At 38.9% G+C, this 23560-nt stretch overlaps 1 protein-coding gene across 4 annotated transcripts in view; it reads right to left on the bottom strand.

Annotated features, from left to right (window-relative positions):
- cfap91 (cilia and flagella associated protein 91) overlaps positions 1–23560 on the bottom strand; it is a 98276-nt gene that overhangs the window by 53934 nt on the left and 20782 nt on the right. For 3 of the 4 annotated variants that reach the window (XM_063049850.1, XM_063049852.1, XM_063049851.1), the window contains 3 exons: positions 16643–16800; positions 13641–13724; positions 7092–7148 (listed from right to left, as the gene is read on the bottom strand). In XM_063049850.1, the coding sequence (XP_062905920.1) occupies positions 7092–7148; positions 13641–13724; positions 16643–16800 (299 nt within the window). The remainder of the gene's footprint in view (positions 1–7091; positions 7149–13640; positions 13725–16642; positions 16801–23560) is intronic. The other variant, XM_063049854.1, reaches the window with a different exon arrangement.

Genomic DNA, 23560 nt, shown 5'->3' on the forward strand with positions numbered 1-23560 from the left:
CAGAAGTGGTCGGAGCAAGATCAAGGCATGTTTGAGATGGAATTGGAGTCGGAGATGGAGTTGGAGCGAACGAATTGGAGGGGAGTCGGAGCTGAGGAATTTCGGATCCCAGCCACCTAAACCAGATCAATTGGATCAGTTGGATCAATCTAAGCACCGGAGGAGAGAGTAGGACCGATTCTGCATGCTCTTCCGTGATGTTTACTCCTCTCTCGGTGAGATTGAGAGAGATTTGCCCCACTGTGTGATGAACTGAGGCTGAGGCTCAGATGCTCCGGGCTGGAGATCTATGGATTCAATTTCATTCCAAATGCTGTTGCCTGCTTTTATTGTTTGTGTGATTTGTTGTAGTCTCTCTCTCTCTCTCTTTCTCTCTCTCCCTCTCCCTCCCTCCTTCCTTCCCACCCCGTCTCACACAATCATGACCCCAGAAAACTGGTCCTCCTATTTTTACCACATGCAAGCTCAATGTGCCTTGTTAGTTGTATTTCACTGCTACATGTGTGATTCCCACAGGATTTATCGTTTCTCCAGTGTAAGTTCTTAGTTGGATACCTGTAGGCTTCACTTTAGTATCTTTGAAATGCGATGCAAGATCATTTTGTGGAATTACTGAAAGAGCTGAGCAAGTATCCAATTCTATTTTAATTAATTTGCTATTCACTTCTGGTGTATGCCATATTGCTTATCTCTTGTTAGTTTTCACATAGTACATCTCATGGCAACCTAATCCTGTGCCACTCTCATTATTATCAGGGTTTTCATCAACAGCATGCAGATTAGTGCTCTTGTTGAAACTGCAATTTGACTTTTTAAAAATGTTTTTCTCTTCCTTGTGCAGTCATTTATTTTTGTTTTCTGTCTGATATGCTCTTTATATGTGTCTTTGTTGCATTTTCTGCAAGTTTCGCCTTGAAACCTGCATTGGTCTGCCACAATGGTGACACAGGTTTCTGTTTATACGTTACAATTTTGTTCACGCTACTTTCATTGCTGACTGGAACACTGTCTGCATCACTGTCTGCCTTTTCCACTGATACAGCAATTTCAAATGCTTGTTTAAATTGTATAAAGTGCTTCAGTTAAGATCCAATTTTGAATACTTTCTTGTAAGATTCTATGAACTAAACAATCTCTCAGAGCATCATCAAACCCATCACTGAACTGAATACTCAGGCAATCTCTACAATTCAACAACATATGCTGAACTGGATTCTCCTTCCTTTTGATTCTGCTTATGAAACGCAAATGTCCTGCAATCAACAATGGTTTCGGTTCTAAATGTTCCTGCATTACTTTCACGATATCAGCAAAGCTCATTTCAGCTGCTTTAGTTGGAGCAGACAAGCTTCTAACATTGTTTCTTCCACCCAATGCATTCACCAAATTGGCACTCGTTTCTCCTTAGCTGTTTCACTTGCTTTAAAATACTGCTCAATATTGCTTAGTATACAACAACTAGTTATCTCTTGTGCAACTAAATGCACCTATCTTTCTGAAGTATTACTGCTTTTTTTTAAATTAATGATTATTATCTGGTACTCACAATTTATGAACCAGTGAATTTGTCTGCTTTCTGCCTTTTTTATACTCAATTGTATCGCTGCACTTTTATTTTAATTCAAGCGTCTCGCTGCGTTTCAACAGGTAGGTAGTCGTTTCAGCTTTGTTTAAAACTTCCTTGTCACCACTGTTATGTCTTGAAGCTTCAAAACATAAAACTAATCAAAATAAAAACACAGAGCCAGGAATAATGTGCCTAACTTTGTTTTTACTTTAAGCAAGGCATGCATGTATGATGCAGTGGCATGATGATGTATGCAATTCACATTCATGTACATTCACATATAATCTGTAATAAATTATTCAAACCAGCAATGCTTAACCAAATATATTTACAATATTATTCAATTATTACTGAAGTATTAAATACAAATCAATACTGTCTGTTCTTGAGGCCCTGTTGTTCCTTCAGTTGGGATAGCGCCTTTAAACATTATGAGTGATGACAACATTGGACCATAAAGGCTGCTGTGGAATGGAATCAAGAAAGATCACACCAAGGAGAGAGTCCTGGTTGAGGACGTCTTCATAGTGTTCCTTACAGAGGTGTTAATTGTTCTTTGATCTCAATTTGATGGGGCATTTGGGTTTGGGTTATAAATAGTATATACAAATAGTTTTGAGGATGCTGAAGAACCCTCGGAGATCAGAGTCAATAGTAAGTTTCTGAACCTAACTATTTTCCATCCACCATTTGGTCTTTAGATAACAGGTTTTCAAAGGGAACTGTTTCAAAAGTGTTGGTTATGACAAAACTGTGCACTTAAAATCTTTGTCAGGAAAAGAACTCCATGGAGTTACTTTTCATAAACTGCCGGTCTTTTCAGAAAATTATTTTATCACCATATTGTGAAAATCATTCAGGAACATCAGTTTTTCACACTCTAGGTACAAACTAAGATTTTTTCAAGGTTGGAGTAGAAATCATTCTTGGCCTCATCCAAAGCTTCCAGAGTTGGGTGAATGCACCGTTGACCACTGCTGGTGTATTCTGTGTTAAAATGAGCCAGTTATAGGCCCTTTGCAGTTCCACAATGAGAGTCATATAGATATGGGTCTAGCTTATTCTTGATGGCAGAGCTCACTTCTTGATAACAACATTCTTCTTCTGGTTTACGTCTTCAGAGGAAAATACGCCCATTACTTTGCTCCTTAAATTGGTCATCCTCTCTCTATGATATCTCACTCAGGATAGAAGCACGATTAGCAATGCTAAACCTGAGTTGGGATAGGAGAGCAATGTTCAGATCCATCGATAAGCTGAGCAGCCTGCAGTTGCCTCATTTATTAATCTTCCTTAAAAAGTGATATTCTGTGTATTATAACCCTGTGTCCTTTGGCACCAGCAATATGATTCCAATTAAAATGAAAGTGCTGGTTCCAAATCAAGCAATATTTCACATATAATGAAATATCCTAATGCTATTAAAATGTATATGGATTATTTTAAAATGCCTGATAAAATTAAATACAAGAATTTTAAAAAATACTTCTTAAATACTTGCAATAATCACTTAGGACAATTTCAAATTGTACCAGAATACAATTTACAAATAACCAAATTGTTCATACGTGCAAAAAATTATCCTTGCAGACACATAAAAATTACCTCTTGAAACATTCCATTATGATTTAATTATATTATAATGTATATTAGAGCAAGGAGATCAATTCTATTAAATTTTAAATTAAATGCAATTAAATAAACCCTTCAAATTCCAGGTTAACATAATGAAGCCCAGATTTAATATAGCATTTTCAGAATTAAACAAATTAAATAGCTTCTTAAATGTACAAGTTTTTTAATACTTGTGTTTAATTATTACTGTTTATTATAGCTACCATGAACTAGTTGAACCTGTTTAATCTCTCATGATTGTGACTCGAATAAAGACGGTCTTAAAAAGATAGTGGGAAGGTGCATAACTACTAAACATTTAATACATAAATCTTCAATGAAATAAGGTTAGAGAATAGCCTACATGCCTGCTGACGTTCCCATAATATGACTCCTGGAGTTCACCAGCAATGAAATGATACCTACCATACTCAATGACTTACGGTCGTGGAAAACAAGTAACTGCTATTTTCAAACGTGCAACAAAATCTAACTTACATTTGGTTGCATCAAGTCCTCAGCAAATATACTGAACATGTCACATACTACAGCACCATGTATTTTTTCCAGTCCTTAAGCAAAGGCCAATTTAAATTCTTCCTCAGTATTACATACTGACCATAAGAAATTTCAATGATGCAGACCTTCAAATGCTGATTAAGGTTACCACGAAAACTAGGAGGCCCAGAAGGCACAAAAGTAAGGACATGTTCGGCATAGCTTTGTGGGCCAAAGGTTTTCTATGTTTCTAAGTTCAAGAAAATGTATCAGAGGAAATTGTGTTCAGGATAGCAAATAGAAGAATGATACCTATAGGTCTGATAATGTAAAAAAGTTTAAACTTCATAAGGGCAATGTTATAATAGTCATGGGAGATTTTAACATGCAGGTCGATTGGGAAAATCAGGTTGGTAATGGATCTCACGAGAGTGAGTTTGTTGAATGCTTTTTAGAGCAGTTTATTGTTGTGCCTGAGGAATCAGCTATAATGGATTGGGTGTTATGTATTGAACTGGAGGCAATTAGGGAGCTTAAGGTAAAAGAACCCTTAGGAACCATTGATCACAATATGAGTTCAACTTGAAATTTGATAGGGAGAAAGTAAAGTATTTCACTGGAGTAAAGGAAATTACAGTGGTATGAAAGAGGAGTTAGCCAAAGTAAATTGGAAGGAGCTGCGGGCAAGGATGTCAGCAGAGCAGCAATGGCATGCTTTTCTGGGAAAAATGAGGAAGGTGCAGGACATGTGTATTCCAAAAGTGAAGAAATACTCAAATGACAAAATATTATAACCGTGGCTGACAAGGGAAGTCAAAGCTAATGTAAAAACAAAAGAGAGGGCATACAACAAAGCAAAAATTAGTGGGAAGATAGAGGATTGGGAATTTTTAAAAAACCTACAGAGAGCCACTAGAAGAATCATGAGAAGGGAAAAGATGAAATATGAAAGCAAGCTAGCAAATAATATCAAAGTGGATAGTAAAAGCTTTTTCAAGTATGTAAAAAATAAAAAAGAGATGAGCACGCAAACACGAGGAATTCTGCAAATGCTGGAAATTCAAGCAACACACATCAAACTTGCTGGTGAACGCAGCAAGCCAGGCAGCATCTCTAGGAAGAGGTGCAGTCGACGTTTCAGGCCGAGACCCTTCGTCAGGACTGAGATGAGAGTGGATATAGGACTACTAGAAAACAAGGCAGGAGAAATAACAACAGGGGACAAGGAGATGGCAGATGAACTAAATGAGTATTTTGCATCAGTCTTCATCGTGGAAGATACTAGCAGCATGCCAGATGTTAGAGTGTGTAAAGGAAGAGAAGTGGGTGCAGTTACTATTACAAGGGAGAAGGTGCTCAAAAAGCTGAAATACCTAAAATTACATAAGTCACCCTGACCAGATGAACTACACCCTAGGGTTCTGAAGGAGGTAGCGTTAGAGATTGTGGCGGCATTAAAAATTATCTTTCAAAAATCAATGGACTCTGGCATGGTGTCAGAGGACTGGAAAAACGCAAATGTCACTCCTCTCTTTAAGAAAGGAGGAAGGCAGAGATTACAAGTAGGATAGATAAAGGGATGCAGTGGATGTTGTATATTTGGACTTTCAGAAGGCCTTTGACAAGGTGCCACACACGAGGCTGCTTACCAAGTTAAGAGCCCGTGGTATTACAGGACAGTTACTAAGATAGTTAGAGACTGGTTGATTGGAAGAAGGCAGCGAGTGGGAATAAAAGGATCCTTGTCTGGTTGGCTGCCAGTGACTAGTGGTGTTCTGCAGGGGGCGGTGTTGGGACCACTTCTTTTTATGCTGTATATATTGGTGGAGGGGCAGGTAGTGTTGAGGAAACAGGTAAGATGCAGAAGGACTTAGACAGATTAGGAGAAGGGGCAAGAAAGTGGCAAATGAAATATAATGTTGGAAAATGCATTTTCATGCACTTTGATAGTAGAAATAAATGTGCGGACTATTTTCTTAGCAGGGAGAAAATCTAAAAGTCTTAAATGCAAAGGGACGCGGGAGTCCTTCTGCAGAACACCCTAAAGGTTAACTTGCAGGTTGAGTCGGTGGTGAGGAAGGCAAATGCAATGTTAGCATTCATTTCAAGGGGTCTATAATACAAAAGCAAGGATGTGATGCTGAGGCTTTATAAGGAACTGGTGAGGCCCCGTCTTGAGTATTGTGTACAATTTTGGGCTGCTCATCTTAGAAGAGATGTTCTGGCATTGGAGAGGGTCCAGAGGAGGTTCACAAGAATGATTCCAGGAATAAAAGGGTTATTATATGAGGAACGTTTGATGGCTCTGGGTCTGTAATTGCTGGAATTTAGAAGGGTGAGGGGGGATCTCTTTAAAACCTTTCGAAAGTTGAAAGGACTCAGAGTAGACATGGAAATGATGTTTTCCAGGGTGGGAGAGTCTAGGACAAGAGGCCACAGCCTCAGGATAGAGGGGCATCCATTCAAAACAGAGATGTGGAGAAAGTTCTTCAGCCGAGAGTGGTGAATTTGAGGAATTTGTTGCCACATGCAGCTGTGGAGGACAGATCATTGGGTGTATTTAAGGCAGAGATTGATAGGTTCTTGATTGGAAATGGTATCAAAGGTTACAGGGAGAAGGCCGGGAAATGGGGTTGAGGAGGGAAAAAATGGATCGGCCATGATTAAATGATGGAGCAGACTCGATGGGCCAAATGGCCTAATTCTGCTCCTTTGTCTTATGGTGTTATGGTCTTATAAAAGGGTCAGGATGCAAAAGTACCTGAACAGAGTCCATTTACTAATAAATGCACTCATCAGTTGTCTTATATACCACATCCTGTGTACTGTGCTCAGTTCTGGTTGCCTCACTACAGGAAGGATGTGGAAGCCATAAAGGGTGCAGAGGAGATATACAAGGATATTGCCTGGATTGGGAAGCATGCCTTACTGTACATAAAAACCAATATAACAAGGGATGCATAAATTCTGTACTACAAATTAATTGATACTTCTCCTGTGCCCAAGAGCATGATGTGCATGGTAATACATGATCAAATTTTAAAATATAGTAAGGTGATATACAAGTTACCAAAAAGAATCTACAACAGTTTTTATCCAGAAATACATTTTTCAAAACACTGAATCAATGCTATCCATTGAATTTTCAAAAAGTACTTGGTTCTCAAGCACAATCAAACAATCTAATATTATGAAATGCGGTTTATAAATGCAAATATCGATCTTACATTTAAAATTTTCTTTTCAATGTATTTACCTTCATCAGCAGTTATTATGTACACACATCAAAAATTCAACTGATTCAGTTACTTTCTTTTCTACCAACTTCTTCAAACAAAAGTAAAAGGTTATCAAAGCAACATATCATATCAAAGAAATCAGTAGTCTGCATAAACGGTTGTTATGAACTTACTTGGTCATTTCCAGAATTACATTCACAGGCAACTGTTGTACAAAAGGAATAATAGGTCTGTAATCCAAATAGAATATAAAAAATCATTAAAAATTTAATATAAGATTGCTATAGTGAACCAAAATTTATTAACAACCTAAAGACAAAATACTTTAGAAAGATTTTAGTCCTTCTTCTTCAAGTCTCAACTGGTGCTTCCATCAAATTCACTTTCTCAGTTCTGGGAACATAAAGGATTGCTTGCTGACATGTGTCAACTCTACTAATGCTTCCAAGTGACAAAAATACCAAGTTAAATGGTACTAGTCTGTTGGGGATTTGCTGACCATCTCTAAAAGAATGAATTTACATCAACAGTTTAAAATTTGCTCATGAGAAATTCCATGCCTGAAATTCTCCATTCTCAGCAATCTCACTTTTACAAAATAGCAGACACCGCTCCATCCAATGATAATTTAGTGTGTGTGGTGGACATAAATTTTGAAGTGTATATATATATATATATATATATATAGCTTTATTTCTTAATATTGTAAAATTTTGGTGCATGATCAACCACTGTCATAATGTTGAAAAGAATCAAGGATCTTGGACTGAAAAAGTTCTAAGATGTAGAGATGACATTCTTCAGATTAAACTAAAAAAATCATTGAAAACATTCATTGGAAACTACATGATATGTTCAATTTAATACCCTTACAACCAGCTACATAAGAGAAAGCTGTCATAGCAAATGGTAGGCAGGATTTGAGCCAAAAATCCCTTAATTAATGGATTAGAGAGTATAAGCGCTCTTAAAACAGCAGGTTGATTACACTAAGGTGTGAACAAATACTGGAGATGAAACAACATGAAATGCCACAGATAGCAGAATGTGTAACCATAAAATGCTAAAAGCAGTACAGCACTGACAGAATTTAAACTTTTAATTAATCCTTAAATTGTTCAAATTATTTCCTCAATTTTATAGTTACCACTTGTAGTGAAGAAAAACCTGGCAAATTTATTACTAATTGATTACATGATATTAGATTATTACCCACATTAAGATATGATGTTAGAAAGTTCTGGTACATGTATTTTAGCGGAATTTTTAAAATTCTCATTTCATAGAACAGTATCATATAGAAACAGGCCCTTCAGCCAACTATTCTGTGCTGCGATACCACTTTAAACTGATCCCATCCCCTCACACACAGTCTCTATCCTTCCATTTTCTGTCTCTACATGTGCCTGTCTAAACTCTTCTTCAATGTTGTCATCATATCTTCTTCCATCACATCCCCGGCACAGTGAGTGGAAAGTTCCAGCCATCTACCACTCCCTGTAGAAAAAAAATTCTCTAAATATGCCTCAAAATTACACCATCTAGTACTTAATATTGCCACCGAGGGGAAAAAAAAGAGATTTTGATTACCTACCTGTCTATGTCTCTCATTATTTTATATACTTCTTTCATGTTGCCCTTCACAGTCCAAAATGTCATTGAAAACAGTACAAGTTTGTCCAACATCTCCTAATAGGAAATACTCTTCGATCCAGGCAATGTCCTTGTGAACCACTCTGTACTGTCTCATTTGCATCCTTCCTGTACTGTGATGACCAGAATGGCATACAATACTTCAACTGTGACCTAATCAAAGTTTTATACAAATGCAATCTGACCTCCTGACTTTTAATTCATCTTTAAATCATTCAAAATTATTTCCTCTATTTTATAGTTACTTGTAGTAAAGAAAAAATGAACAAATTTATTACCAATTGATTACATGATAGAAATTACCCACAGAGCAGCACTTCTCAGTTGTCTGCATTAAACTATCTGCCATTTCTCTGCACATATTTCTGACTGATCTAAATCCTGCAGTATCCGTTGCAAATCCTTCTCACTATCAACGGCTCTACCAAGTTTTTGTTGTCTACGAACTCATGAAATAGCCCATCTACACTTTTGTCTAAGTCATTAATATATCACAAACATCAGATGTCCCTGCATTCATTCTTACAGAACACCACTGCCACAGACCTCCAGAAAAATAACACTCCTCCACTACTACCTTCTGCGTTCTATGGCAAAGCTAGATTTCAATCCAATCTATCAAGCCTTAATCTTCTGGATCTGCCTACTATGAGGGACATTGTTGAATATTTTACCAAGCTCCATGTACACAGCATCCACTGCCCTACTTTCACCAATCATCCTCATCACCTTTCCAAAACTCAGATTTGTAAAACGTAAGCTCCACCATGCAATATCATGCTGACCATCTCCAATTAGCTTCCTTTTCCTATTTTTTGGAAACTAGTTAGTGTTACCTTTCTAAATGAGAGTAGATCGTACTCCTAAGAATCTCTTCTCTAATTCTTACCATTGATGTAAGGTCTACTAGTCTATCCCCATAGTTATCCCCATTACCCTTCTCAAACAAAAGAACAACATACATTATTCACCAGTGCTCTGCGTCCTTGCCTTGCCCTAGAATTTTGGTATGCCCCTCCCTAGTCCCACTGTCCTCCATGTCCTTCTTCTTAGTGGATAGCTAAGTGAAGTATTCATTTAGTATCTTGGCCACTTCCTCTGGCTCCAGGCACTAAAGTCCCCCCTGTTTACTCACTTGATTTAAATGTACAGAGGAAAAAGAAGATTTGGAATCTCCTTTAATCCTACCAGCCAAAAATATTTTATGCCTCCTTTTAGACCTCCCGATTCTACTTGTTCCTTCCTGCTTCCTTTATATTCCTCAAGTGCCCTGTCTGATTTCCCAATCCTTACACATGCTTTTTAACTAAATTTGCAACATTTCTTACATATACCGTATATTGCAAAAGCTCCTGTCCAATCAGCCCCCGTCCAGTCCCACTAACTGTCTCTGATATGGTAAATGGTGATTGTCACTGTGCTTATATGCTTGAGGATTTAACAATAGTTCAGTCATTCAAAATGTGTGCCAGTTGAGAGGGGAATAGACTGGTCATTATTTGTTATCAACTGCATTAGACAACAATGAAAAAAGAATTGGGGCAGGGATTTGAAAATATGGCCCAGAGCGGGAGCTGGGGGATCATGGTGGCTTTAAAGAAACAATGCACAAATAACTTCCTCATTATAAAAAGAAAATTAGAACAAGGAATGTCAAGACCTTCATGCACAATCCAACACTGACTGACCTAAACACCTCTTAGTTTTATAGCTATGGAACAGGTGTTTTCACGTTGAAAATGCTGCATTGAATGAAACATGTAGTTAGGAGATGGTCAGTTAAAAGAATAAGGTGGTCTTAATAAAAGCAAGGTGGTCTTGGTGCAAGTTTTATGAAACTTTGATCAAGCAACAGCTGGAATATTGTGTACAGATTTGGTCACCATACTATGCGAGAAACAAACCCACGTGTAGGAGGAAACTGCATCATCCATGGTTGCAGGGAGAACATGCAAACTCCACATAGTATCCAAGGTTAGGGCTGAACTCAGAGCATTGAGGTAGCACCTCTATTTGCTGCACCCCATTCCTCTTTTCAGACTCAGCTTCATCCAGCTAGAAGTCTAGTCTCTGCCACAAAGAGCAGCTTGAAGCTCTATCACAGTGATGCCCAAAGGGGGTAGTTACATGTCTTAGGGGGGTGTTAGGGGAAATAGAAGTCATCGAGGGGGTGCATTCCAGATTCATGGGGGAGCACCCTAACTTAAGGCACAAAACCTGACCGATTGTGTCAACCCGCTGCTGTTGTCAACATCCGATAGGCATTCCCAGTTTGTGGGAGTGAAGACATTGAGTATCAACTATGCACAGGACTACAAAGAACAGAATTTGGGATACAACTAGGTGAGTCAATTGTCCGAGACAATGAGGCATTGCTAATGGCATATGTACGGTTTATCAAAAATGGAAAAGTTTACGAAGAGATTTTCTTTTGTAAAAAGTTAAAAAAATAATTATCAATAGAGAAGCAATTTACAACTAGCTCAAAATGTAAATTGAGGATAAAAGTATTCCGATTAGGAACATGATTTCTTGTGCAAAAGATGGACCATATATGACAGGTCGCCATGCTGGTTTAGTGGTATTTATGAAAAATGAAATTCCAAGTTTGTTTTCAATCCATTGTGTAATTCATCGTTAACATCTCACAGCCAAAAACCTCAGCCAGAGACTTTTTTCAAGCATGACTCTTTTAAGTATCTGCTATCAACAAAATTAAAGCTCATCCATTAAATAGCAGATTATTTTGCCAGTTATACCAAGATAATGATGAAGAGTTTGAACACTTACTTCTTCCTACTGAAGTGAATTGGCTATTAAAAGGCTGCTGCTTAAAACATTTCTTTGATCTTTTTGACACTGTGGTTGAATTTTTGCTCAAAATCGACAAGAGCTTGGGAAACAAGATTAAACTATATGGCGAGATGGCATACCTAGCCAATCTGTATGACAAAATGAACATTCTAAGTATGAAACTTCAGGGTGAGAATTTCAACTTAATCCAGGCAAAAAGTTCTGTGACCAATTTTATTGGAAAATTGGAAATATGTAAGAAAAACACTGGGAGAAGAATGTTCTCACAGTTTCCCTGCATGGAAAGTATGGCACTCTCTTTCACAGACGGTGGTTTGTAAGAGTACTGCTTACACCTGCAGTCACTGAAGAAGGGTTTTCAGAATCAATTCAAGGACTTGAATGACCTGGAAATTCCAGACTGGGTAATTAACCCATTTCTTTGCAAGGTGAAAGAACAGGAAGAGAGCTTGCACAAAGAAATTACTGAAATCCACAATGATGAAGCAAAAATGCTTTAAAAAATGTCAGCTTTTGTGGTATGTGGCTACACTACCATATGAAGTTTCCTGGTCTTTCGAGAAGAGCCAAACTGCTCTTCATTGCAATTCCATCCTCCTACCTTGTTGAAAGAGGCTTCGGAGCAGTGAACCACAAACTCACAAAAAACAGAAACCGCTTTGACATTGTTACACGTGGGGACATTAAGGCTTAACAACTTGGACCAAATATTTCAACTCTTGCTAAAAAAAACCATCAAGCTCAAGGATCACCTTGATATTGAAGCTGCTGTACAGCGCACAGGTGCTGTATAAGCTAGGTTTAAAGATAAATAAAAATTTAAAGCAGAGTCATTTTTCTCATGTTAACATATGGTAGACATGTTCTTACTCTATGGGGGCATCAGAAAGTATGAAAGTATGCACCCATGAGGGGTGTTGGTGAGTATGAATTTGCTTTAGGGGGCATTGAGTTAAAACAGGTTGGGAAACACTGTTCTAACAGAAGAGCAATATGCCAACTGTTGGCAGCTTGACGTTCTTTCTCTTTTTCATCAGCAAAAAATATCTTTACTGAGCAAGGAGGGGCCATTCATCAGCAGAGAAACGTCTTTACTGTGCAGGGAGATGGCATTCATAAGCAACTTGAGACACATGGAGGACACATGGATACCAGCCATGACAGCTCACAGTTCTCCAGTGCAAAGTAATGGTAATGTCAGCAGCCAGCTGGTCTGTGATGATCTCCTGCACGAACAGAGAGATGCTATAAGTCAGCAGATGACTCTCCTTAGAACAGATATGGCTTCAATTTCTCAGTATTTCTTCAGAAGCGGCACCATGTTAAAATAACACTGAGCCCTTTACAAAATGTACTTTGCTCAAACTAGCTCCATTTTGGTCAAGGTTGGTCAAGATCTGACAAAGGTCTCTGACCTAAGCCATTAACTCTTGTTTTTCTTTTCACAGATCTGGCTGGCCTGACCTGCAAAACATTTCTTGCATTTTCTATTTTTATTTTATCATGGGTCAAAGATTCATTTTATTGTCAAAGTATCCATGTACAATGCAACTCTGATATTTGTCTTCTCCGGATAGCCATTCAATACAGAAAGACCATTGGTGTTGATGAAAGAAAAGATATCAACCCCCTCACAATCCAGCATGAAAAAGAAAAGAAACAAATCTCACAGACCCCAAAACCCCCATCCCCTGCAGAAAAAAAAGTGATAGTAACAGTCCCTGGCCCCCTCACCCACAAAAGAAAACAGTGACAATAGTAATCCCCGACCCCCTCACTCACAGAAAAGAACAGCAACAGTAGCACCAAAATATGCAACCACCCCTCCTACATACAAAAAATTAACAGATCACCCACATGCCAATCATCCACAAGAGAACACTGAACAGCTGAAGGAAACCAATATAAAGTACAGTCCAATAATCACATAAACCTCAGAAAATGGGAAAAATCTTTTCATCTGTATGGTGTTTTCAGTGAACTTGAATGAAACTATATAAATAAATTCTTTACAAGAACTGCAAAATTAAAATTAAATGACATTGCTTTCAATAACCTGGAATTGAATGAGAAACAAACATTGGGGTGGAAGGAAGTGATACTAAAAAAATCCAGAATTATCCAGTAATTAGAACAGCACAATTTCATTCAAATTATCAATAAGTCAAGCCAAAAAAAGTAAAAAGTAACAATTAGTCATGCCAAATTTTGCAAGTATATTGGCAACCGAAAGTGTATCTTTTCAGGTAACCTACCTTGTGAAATACTTGTATCGGTCTCTGCCACACACATCTGGATCCAGTGGCGCTTGGATTTGCATTTTAAGAGACAAGTCATATCTGAAGAAAGCAAATATATATATATACTTTATCACAAGTTTCAATTACCTTTTCACTTCTGGTTGCAAAAACAAAAAAAAGGTAAAATAAAAGCAAAGAAATTCAATAAAGGGAAATAAGTAATGATGTACTTAATAAATCTTGTTAAAATATTCACTTAGGTCAGCTCTTTAAAATATTCTTGCTGAATTGTTGCTTTATATTCTAAACTGCTTCACTTCTCACAGAGTCTTTACAAGATACTGTAACACAGCTCTGCACAAATTTGGGTCTCAGAGATAAGAAAATATGCTAAGCCATTCCACCCAGCATAAATCTAACACCTTGAACAGTTCAATTAAACAATCTAAGCACTTAGTTGACCTGACAAAATCTCTGTAGTACTTAATGATTTTCTAATGTTAATTGAGCTCCCTCTTATTCTCTTTTGAAATTAAGTTGGGGTTTCCTAATATCATAATGTAATTTGCACATACATAATACACCCCCATCAACTACACACACTTCACCGAAGAATGGTGTATACTGTAGGGAGGATCGAGCCTTTCATACATGCCAAGTGTGAATCAGCTTTATTGATACAAAATAGGGAATGTGAAAAACAGCCACACTTAACAGGTCTCTCAGTGGGAGCGCATTTTGGAGATAGTGATCACAATTCTATCTCCTTTAATACGGCATTGGAGAGGGATAGGAACAGACATGTTAGGAAAGCGTTTAATTAGAGTAAGGAGAAATATGAGGCTAACAGGCAGGAACTTGGAAGCATAAATTGGGAACAGATGTTCTCAGGGAAATGTTCAGGGGATATTTGCATGGAGTTCTGCATAGGTATGTTCCAATGAGACAGGGAAAGGATGGTAGGAACTGTGATATACAAAGGCTGTTGTAAATCTAGTCAAGGAGGAAAGCTTATGAAAGGTTCAAATAACTAGGTAATGATAGATATCTAGAAGATTATAAGGCTAGCAGGAAGGAGCTTAAGAAAAAAATTAGGACAGCCAAAAGGGGACATGAGAAGGCCTTGGTGGATAGGATTAAGGAAAACCCCAAGGCATTCTACAAGTATGCGAAGAGCAAGAAGATTAGATGTGAGAGAATACAGCCAATCAAGTATGACAGTGGAAAAGTGTGTATGGAACCGGAGGAGATAGCAGAGGTACTTAATGAGTACTTTGCTTCAGTATTCACTATGGAAAAGGATCTTGGCGATTGTAGGGATGTCCTACAGTGGACTGAAAAGCTTGAGCATGTAGATATTAAGAAAGAGGATGGAGCTTTTGGAAAGCATCAAGTTGAATAAGTCACCAGGACTGGACGAGAAGTACCCCAGGCTACCATGGGAGGAAATTATACACCAGTAAGTCTTACTTCAGTGGTTCATAAGTTGATGGAAAAGATCCTGAGAGGCAGAATTTATGAACATTTGGAGAGGCATAATATGATTAGGAATAGTCAGCATGGCTTTGTCAAAGACAGGTCACGCCTTATGAGCCTGATTGAATTTTTTGAAGATGTAACTAAACACATTGATGAAGGTAGAGCAGCAGATGTGGTGTATATGGATTTCAGCAAGGCATTTGATAAGGTACCCTATGCAAGGCTTATTGAGAAAGTAAGGAGGCATGGGATCCAAGGGGACCTTGCTTTGTGGATCCAGAATTGGCTTGCCCACAGAAGGAAAAGAGTGGTTGTGGACAGGTCATATTCTGCATGGAGGTCAGTGACCAGTGATGTGCCTCAGGGATCTGTTCTGGGACCCCTACTCTTTGTGATTTTTATAAATGACCTGGATGAGGAAGTGGAGGGATGGGTTAGTAAATTTGCTGATGACACAAAAGTTGGAGGTGTTGTGGATAGTGTGGAGGGATATCAAAGGTTACAGCAGGACATTGATAGGATGCAAAACTGGGTTGAGAAGTGGCAGATGGAGTTCAACCCAGATAAGTGTGAGGTGGATCATTTAGGTAGGTCAACTATGATGGCACAATACAGTATTAATGGCAAGACTCTTGGCAGTGTGGGGGATCAGAGGGATCTTGGGGTCCAAGTCCATAGGACATTCAAAGCTGCTGCACAGGTTGACTCCGTGGTTAAGAAGGCATATGGTGCATTGGCCTTCATCAATTGTGGGATTGAGTTTAGGAGCCGAGAGGTAATGTTACAGTTATATAGGACCCTGGTCAGACCCCACTTGGAGTACTGTGCTCAGTTCTGGTCACCTCACTACAGGAAGGATGTGGAAACCATAGAAAGGGTGCAGAGGATATTTACAAGGATGTTGCCTGGATTGAGGAGCATGCCTTATGAGAATAGGTTGAGTGAACTCGGCCTTTTCTCCTTGGAGCAACAGAGGATTAGAGGTAACCTGATAGAGGTGTATAAGATGATGAGAGGCATTGATCATGTGGCTAGTCAGAGGCTTTTTCCCAGGGCTGAAATGGTCAGCACAAGAGGGCACAGTTTTAAGGTGCTTGGAAGTAGGTACAGAGGGGATGTCAGGGGTAAGTTTTTTTTATATATGCAGAAAGTGGCGAGTGCGTGGAATGGGCTGCCGGCAACGGTGGTGAAGGCAGATACGATATGGTCTTTTAAGAGACTCCTGGATAGGTACATGGAGCTTAGAAAAATAGAGGGCTATGGGTAACCCTTGGTAATTTCTAAGGTAAGGACATGTTTGGCACAGCTTTGTGGGCCGAAGGGCCTGTATTGTGCTGTAGGTTTTTCTGTTTAACTATTTCATCAAAATCATATTTTATAATTTAAAATAAATACATAGCATGAACAGAAATATAATTCTGATACATTGTTAAAACAATTTGAGTAACTGATTTTTTTCAAATTGTTTATTGTTTACTAATAACAATGTATATATTAGATAGACCATTTAGGTCATTTCAAAAGAAAGTAGCAATTACTTTGCCAATTGCTTGATGGCATCTTGTCTTTTCTCTTCATATCCTCTCCAACGTTGATCAATAAACTTTGGGACTGGGTTGTTGTGGTCCAGTTGCAGAAAATACCTTGGGAAATGTTGTAAATTACTGAACATGCTGTTATATTCAGGTATTTTTTTCTGGAAGAAATAGAGAATTTATGAAATCTAGATGCCTAGAGGTCAACTTAAACTACATGCTGATACAAATATATACTGTATGTTAATAAATTACTGAAGCAATCAATATGGTGAGCTTTTGTATGCTTTGTAAGATCTCAGCATTCAGTTATTTCTATTGTCTAAATTATTTTGCTTAGTAAAATGAATAATTTGTGGCATATAATTCAGTAGCTTAGTTTATTGTTACATTCTATCTGCCAGTAGTATTGTAGAGATTGTTATGTTTTGTAACTCCATAAACTAATCAAAAGAAAAACATAGGAGCCTCAGGAACAAACATGTCTACTTTGTTTTTACTTCAGTAAGGCATCTGAAGGGCATCCGTTAGTCTTGCGAGACCATGGATCTGCGCCTGGAAAGTCTTCACTCTCCAGGACATAGGCCTGGGCAAGGTTGTATGGAAGACCAGCAGTTGCCCATGCTGTAAGTTTCCCCTCTCCGCGAGACAAATATTGCCCAAGGGAAGGGCATTAGGACCCATACAGCTTGGCACCAGTGTCGTCGCAGAGCAATGTGTGATTGAGTGCCTTGCTCAAGGACACAACACGTTCCCTCGGCTGGGGCTCAAACTCACGACCTTCAGGTAGCTAGTCCAATGCCTTAACCACTTGGCCACGTGCCCACACATTCAGTGAGGCACGCACCTATGAATTGGTGCTGTAATGACATATGCCATTCATGTACTTTTACATATAACTGTAATGAATGTAAACAATAAGGAATGCTTAATTATATTTGCAATATTACTCAATTATTGAAATATTAAGTATACAACTTAGCTATAAAGTTCAACTCAGTATAGAATGCATCTCAATCAAATACGTATTGCTCTCTAGTCATCTTATATATACACATACACAGTATACTATGTAATACAGCTACTATATAGACATCCACAACATAGTATATTTTAACTTGTCCCATTCAGGCCTAAAGATTTAATCACTGTGGAGGATTTTTTTTACTCCTGTGGAGTAATTTAAATGCTGGACCAGAAAGAACGGGAGCGCTTCTCTCCGCAATACTAAGGCTGTGAGACTGCCCCTGACTGCTGTGCTTCATGTCTGCAAACGTTGTGGTGACTTGCCCTGCTAATATGCTTAACTGAATACTGAGGCTTTGGGCCTACTCCAAACTGCTCCAGGGATTTGGTTTGGAATGCTGTTGTTGTTGCTCGCTTCTATTGTTTGCATGATTTGTCTTTATTTTGTCTCTTTCTCTGTGCACTTTGGGGATTGGTCTTTATTTCTTTTAACTGGGTTTTTAGAGTTCCTTGTTTTGTGAATGCCTATAAGCAAACAAATCCCAAGCTGTATAATTTAAGCATTCTTTGATAATAAATGTACTTTGAATAATGTCTTTCCTGACAAGGGGGGTCATTTTGCTTGGAAGGAGAAACGTGGTTGTGAACAATCTCAGGTTCTGGAGCCTCCTCTATTGTGACTACAGGAGTTGACTCTATCTACCTTTCTTTTGGATGTGTTGGCATCCTGAACCGTGCATGGCAAACTGCCTGATCTGTTCCAGACCACCAGACAAAGCTTCGATCCAACACTTTCATTTTGACCAAGACTAGATGACCAGCATGTACCTCTTCTAGCACTTTAGCTCTCAGCTTGGATGGAACAACAACTCTTAATTCCTACATAAGGCAACCCCCATCAAGGGCAAGTTCATCCCATTGCTGGGTAAAATGGGGAAACTGAAATTTCGACCTCACATAGCAATACCAGCTATTTTGGGTTGTCATGTAGACCTGAGACAGCGTGTGGTCTTTTCTGGTTTCCGTTTAGATCATCTCTGCCATAATAGGGAGACTTTCGATTTGCATTAGGGAGAGTACATCAAGAAGAGTGTCCTCTTTTGTAAATTTTCAGGTACTTCCTTTTCCAAAGGTAAACAAGGACAATCCATCAGCACTTCTATGATGTCCTCTTGAATTTGACCTTTTAATCGTGTCCTCCAGGAAACAGAGCCCATCTCTGCATTTGTGCTGCTGCTGTTAGTGGAACATCCTTCCATGGATTGAAAAGGGACTCTAGTGGTTAATGATCTGTAATCCGAGTAAACTCTCTCCCATGCAAGTATTGGTTAAAACTTTTTACACCCCAAACCAGACTTAATGCCTCTCTGTTAATCTGTGTGTAATTTTTTTCTACAGCGGTATGGAAGTGTGTTGCAAAGGCTTTCATTTCCATCACTCATAACATGAGACAAGACTGCACCTATACCATAAGGCAAGGGGTCACAAGCATGCTTCACCGAACGATGTGAATCATAACGTGTGAGTAGTGTTTGACGACACCATTTACTTTACTTTTTGAAAAGCCACCCCACACTGCTTTGTCCATTGCCATTTCTTCCCAATCTATAGTATTGAGTTCAAGAGGTGGACCACAATAGCCATGTTTGGCAGGAACCTGTTATAATAATCGATAAATCCAAAAAAAGGACTGCAACTGTGACATATCCACTGGCTTTGGGAATCCACCACAGCTTGAATTTTCTTATTTGTGTAATGTTTGTGCATCAATGGTGTGACCACAGTGAGTGCTTGGTTAAAGAATTCACATTTGCTATGTTCTCCTCTGAGCTCATCGTCTTCCAATTTTTAACAATGTCTTGAAGTTTTGGAGCTGTTCCTTGTCATCCTCACTGGTAACAGCAATATTATCCGAATACTACTGAGTATCTGAGCAGCCTTGTAGCACCTGCTCCACAGTTTTCTGCCAGGGTGCGGGTGCAGATGTTACCCCAGAAATAAACCTAATATAGTGATAAAGCCCACTGTGAGTGTTTCTGGTGAGAAACCTTTTGGACCCTTCTTCCATCTCTATCTGTAGGTAGGTCTCAGCTAAGTCTACGTTGCTGAAGTGCTTTCCTCCAGAAAGGTTTGCAAAGATGACCTTCTATCCTGGGCAAAGGGTTATGATCTACTTTCAGTACTGGTTTGATGGTGATCTTAAAATCTCCACACTTCCTGACACACCCATCCTTCTTGGCTTCTGGGAGCACTGGCATTGCCCATGGGCTCCACTCAACCTTGGAAAGAATTCCTCCAGCCCCGATGTGATCCAGCTCACTGGCTACTTTATCATGGATGGTATAAGGATCAGGATGGGCTTGGTAAAACTTGTGTGTGGTATTTCCATTTAACACTATATTACCCTTGATGTGTTGTGAGTTTTAGATTAGATTAGATTCAACTTTATTGTCATTGTGCCAAGGACAGATACAAAGCCAATGAAATGCAGTTAGCATCTAATCAGAAATGCAAAGAATGGTGTTATTTACAAAATAGAACCATAGAACATTGCAGCACAGAAACAGGCCTTTTGGCCCTTCTTGGCTGTGCCAAACCATTTTTCTGCCTAGTCCCACTGACCTACAACTGGCCCATAACCTTCCATACACCTCTCATCCATGTACCTGTCCAAGTTTTTCTTAAATGTTAGAAGTGAGCCTGCATTTACCACTTCATCTGACAGCTCATTCCACACTCCCACCACTCTAAAATAACTGCAAATGAAAAGCAAGTGCTACAGCACACAAATATAAAAGTACTGAGACAGTACAATATGGGTGCAATACTGCTTAGCGCTGTGATGTGAGGTTCAGTAGAGTCACAGCCTCAGGGAAGAAGCTCTTCCTATGCCTGCTGGTGCGGGAGTGGAGGCTCCTGTCTCACCTACCGGATGGGAGGAGAGTAAAAAGTTCATGGTTAGGGTCAGATGCATCCTTGATAATGCTTTTCGGCCTGCCCAGGCAGCATTTATGGTAGATGTTCTCAATGGTGGGCAATTGGGTGCCGATAATCCGCTGGGCAGTTTTCACCACATGCTGGAGTGCTTTGTGGTCCAATATGGGACAATTGCCATACCACACTGAGATGCAGTTGGTGAGTATGCTCTCAATGGTACAGCGGTAAAAGTCCAAAGTTATCATTGAACATTGCTGTGGCATCATCCAGTATCTTTCTCAATTTGCTTTCAGTTGACTATTTCAGGGTGGCATGCAAATGGTGGATGGATCACCAATCAAGCTGTAGTTGTCTCAGCCATTTATGACCCCACAACGCTGGCCCTCCTGTTTTTAACTGCATACAAGCCCAATGTGGCTTGTTGGCTGTTGTATTTCACAGTTATGAATGTCATTTCCCCAGGAGTCATCTTTTCTCCAGTATAAGTTCTAAGTTGAATGTCTGCAGACTTCAGTTCAATATATCTGATATGCCGTTAAAACTTATTTTGTGGAATAACTGAAACAGCCGAATCAATGTCCAATTCCATTTTAATTAATTTCCCATTCATTTCTGGTATAAGCTATATTGCTTGTCTCATGCTAGTTTTCACATTGTAAATCTCAAGGCTATGCAGTGCTGTATCACTCTCTTCATTATCAGATTTTCTGTGAACAGCATGCAGATTAGTGCTCTTTTTGAAACTGCAACTTGACTTTAAGATTTCTCTCTTCTCTGTGCAGTCCATTTATTTTTTTCTGCCTGACATACACTGTGTATGTCTCCTACTTCGTTGCATTTTCTGCAAGTTTTGCCTTTAAACCTGCAATTTTGTTTACACTCACTTTCATTCCTGACTGTAACTCAATTATATGTCTGTTTCCATTGATACAGCGATTTCAAGTGCTCATTTAAATGAGTTGTGTTTCAGTTAGGAGAAGTTTTTGAATGCTTTTTTTTTGTAAGATTCAACAAACTAAACAATCTCTCAGTGCATCAAGTCCATCACTGAACTGACAATGCTCAACTTCTTCAATTCAGCCATGTAAACTGAAATGGATTTCTGTTCCTTTTGATTCCGCTTGTGAAATCTAAAGTGTTCTGCTATCAACGATAGTTTCAGGTCTAATTGTTCCTGTATTATGTTCACAATAGCAGCAAAGCTACTTTCGGCTGGTTTGGTTGGAACAGTCAAACTTCTAAGCAAACTGTATGCTTTTCCACCAATTGCACTCAGCAAAATAGTTTCTCTTTGGCTATTCCATTTGCTTTAAAATACTGCTAAATCCATTCAGTATACAACCCCAGTTATCTTTAATGCAGTTGAACACGTCCATCTTTCTGATGTAGCCAGCCATTTCTGCTTATTTATTTGTTATCACACAGTACTCAGTTTATGGGTCCATGAATTTTGTTAGTTTTCTGCCTTTTTTTAAAAAACTCAACTGTCTCTCTCCCCTTGCAAAGAAAAAGGAAATGTGCTGCATTTTTTTAAAAACTCGAATGTCTTTCTCTCGCCTTTGAAGGAAAACATGCTGCACTTCAATAGGCAGGTAGTCATCTCAGGTTCTTTTTAAACTTACTCATCACCACCGTTATGTTTTGTAACTCCATAAACTCATCAAAAGAAAAGTTTAGGAGCCCCAAGGATAAATATGTCTACTTTGTTTTTACTTCTGAAGGCATGCACGTATGACATGCTGGCATAATGACGTATGCCATTCACATACCTTTACATATAACCCGTAATGAATCACGTAAACAAAAATGTTTAATTAAACAATATATTTACAATATTACTTATAATATGAGATTTTATAAGCTAGCACAACTCAGAGGCAAGGCACCTGCATGGAAAATCCTATCACTTGAGCAAATATGCTGGAGACAGATGAACTAAGAATGGAATGGAGTCCTTAGAGGAGACAGGGTGGAAGGAAGTATTGTTGAGATGGCTTTGCAAGTTTGTAATGGATATTAGTCATTAGCCTATTCCTTGAAATGTGTACAAGGTCACCAAGAAAGGGAATGGTATTGTCAAAGACAGAATACATGAAGGTGAAAGCAGGGTGGAAATTGGCAGCAAAGGTTTAAAATTTCAGAGTCCATGAATCAGCTCTGGATCTTTCGGTCAAAGACACAGTTGTGGAAATACTCATAGGCCAAGTTCACATCTATTTTTTTTTTTAAATGGGGTTATGTGGATCAATATTTGTTTTAATCCTGTTCTGCCACCCGCCCTCAACTCTTTTTTTGATATATAAAAGACTCCTTTGCTGTTCTTTCTTGCTGTCATGCAAAACTTCACATAATCTATGTCTTCCTTTCCCTACAGGATCCCTGTCTCCCTTTCAGGAGATAGGCTAGCAGTATACATTAATCTCAGACCTACTCTCATCACTATCTCAACTATACCTCTTTCACCCTGCTTCCTGTAACTACTTCATTCCATTCTCCCACTCCTTCCATCATGATTACATGTTTTCAAATTACAAACATTTCCATACAGGTTCCTTTGAGATCCTCTCCCTTCTACTGGACCATGGCATCCCACAACTATGATAGCTACAAGATCATGACCACTTCTTAACTATTTCCCACATCCTTGCTTTCATACCTCCCCCTCTGGCACAGCGCAAGGTTAGAATTCCACCATCAGAAACATTGTCCTTCCCTAGGTAGCATAGCAGGATATCTGATTGAGCCAATATCCCACAGCCTGAGAAATCTGGGTTCAATCCTGATCTTAGGAGCTGTCGGTGTGGAGTTTGCATGTTCTTCTTCTGACTGTGCGAGTTTCCTCCAAACACTCTGCTTTCCTCCATGTCCCAAAGATGAGGTAGTCTTGAGGTTAACTGGCTACTATAAAATGCCCCTAATTTGAAGGTGTGTAGAATCTGGAGGAGGATGGTTGAAACTAGCAAAAGTTGACAAGAAAGTAGGGAGAATTTTTTTTAAATGGCATTAACACAAGGTTAG

This window comes from Mobula hypostoma, chromosome 6 (genome assembly GCF_963921235.1).
Source record: "Mobula hypostoma chromosome 6, sMobHyp1.1, whole genome shotgun sequence".
Classification (NCBI taxonomy): Eukaryota; Metazoa; Chordata; class Chondrichthyes; order Myliobatiformes; family Myliobatidae; genus Mobula; species Mobula hypostoma.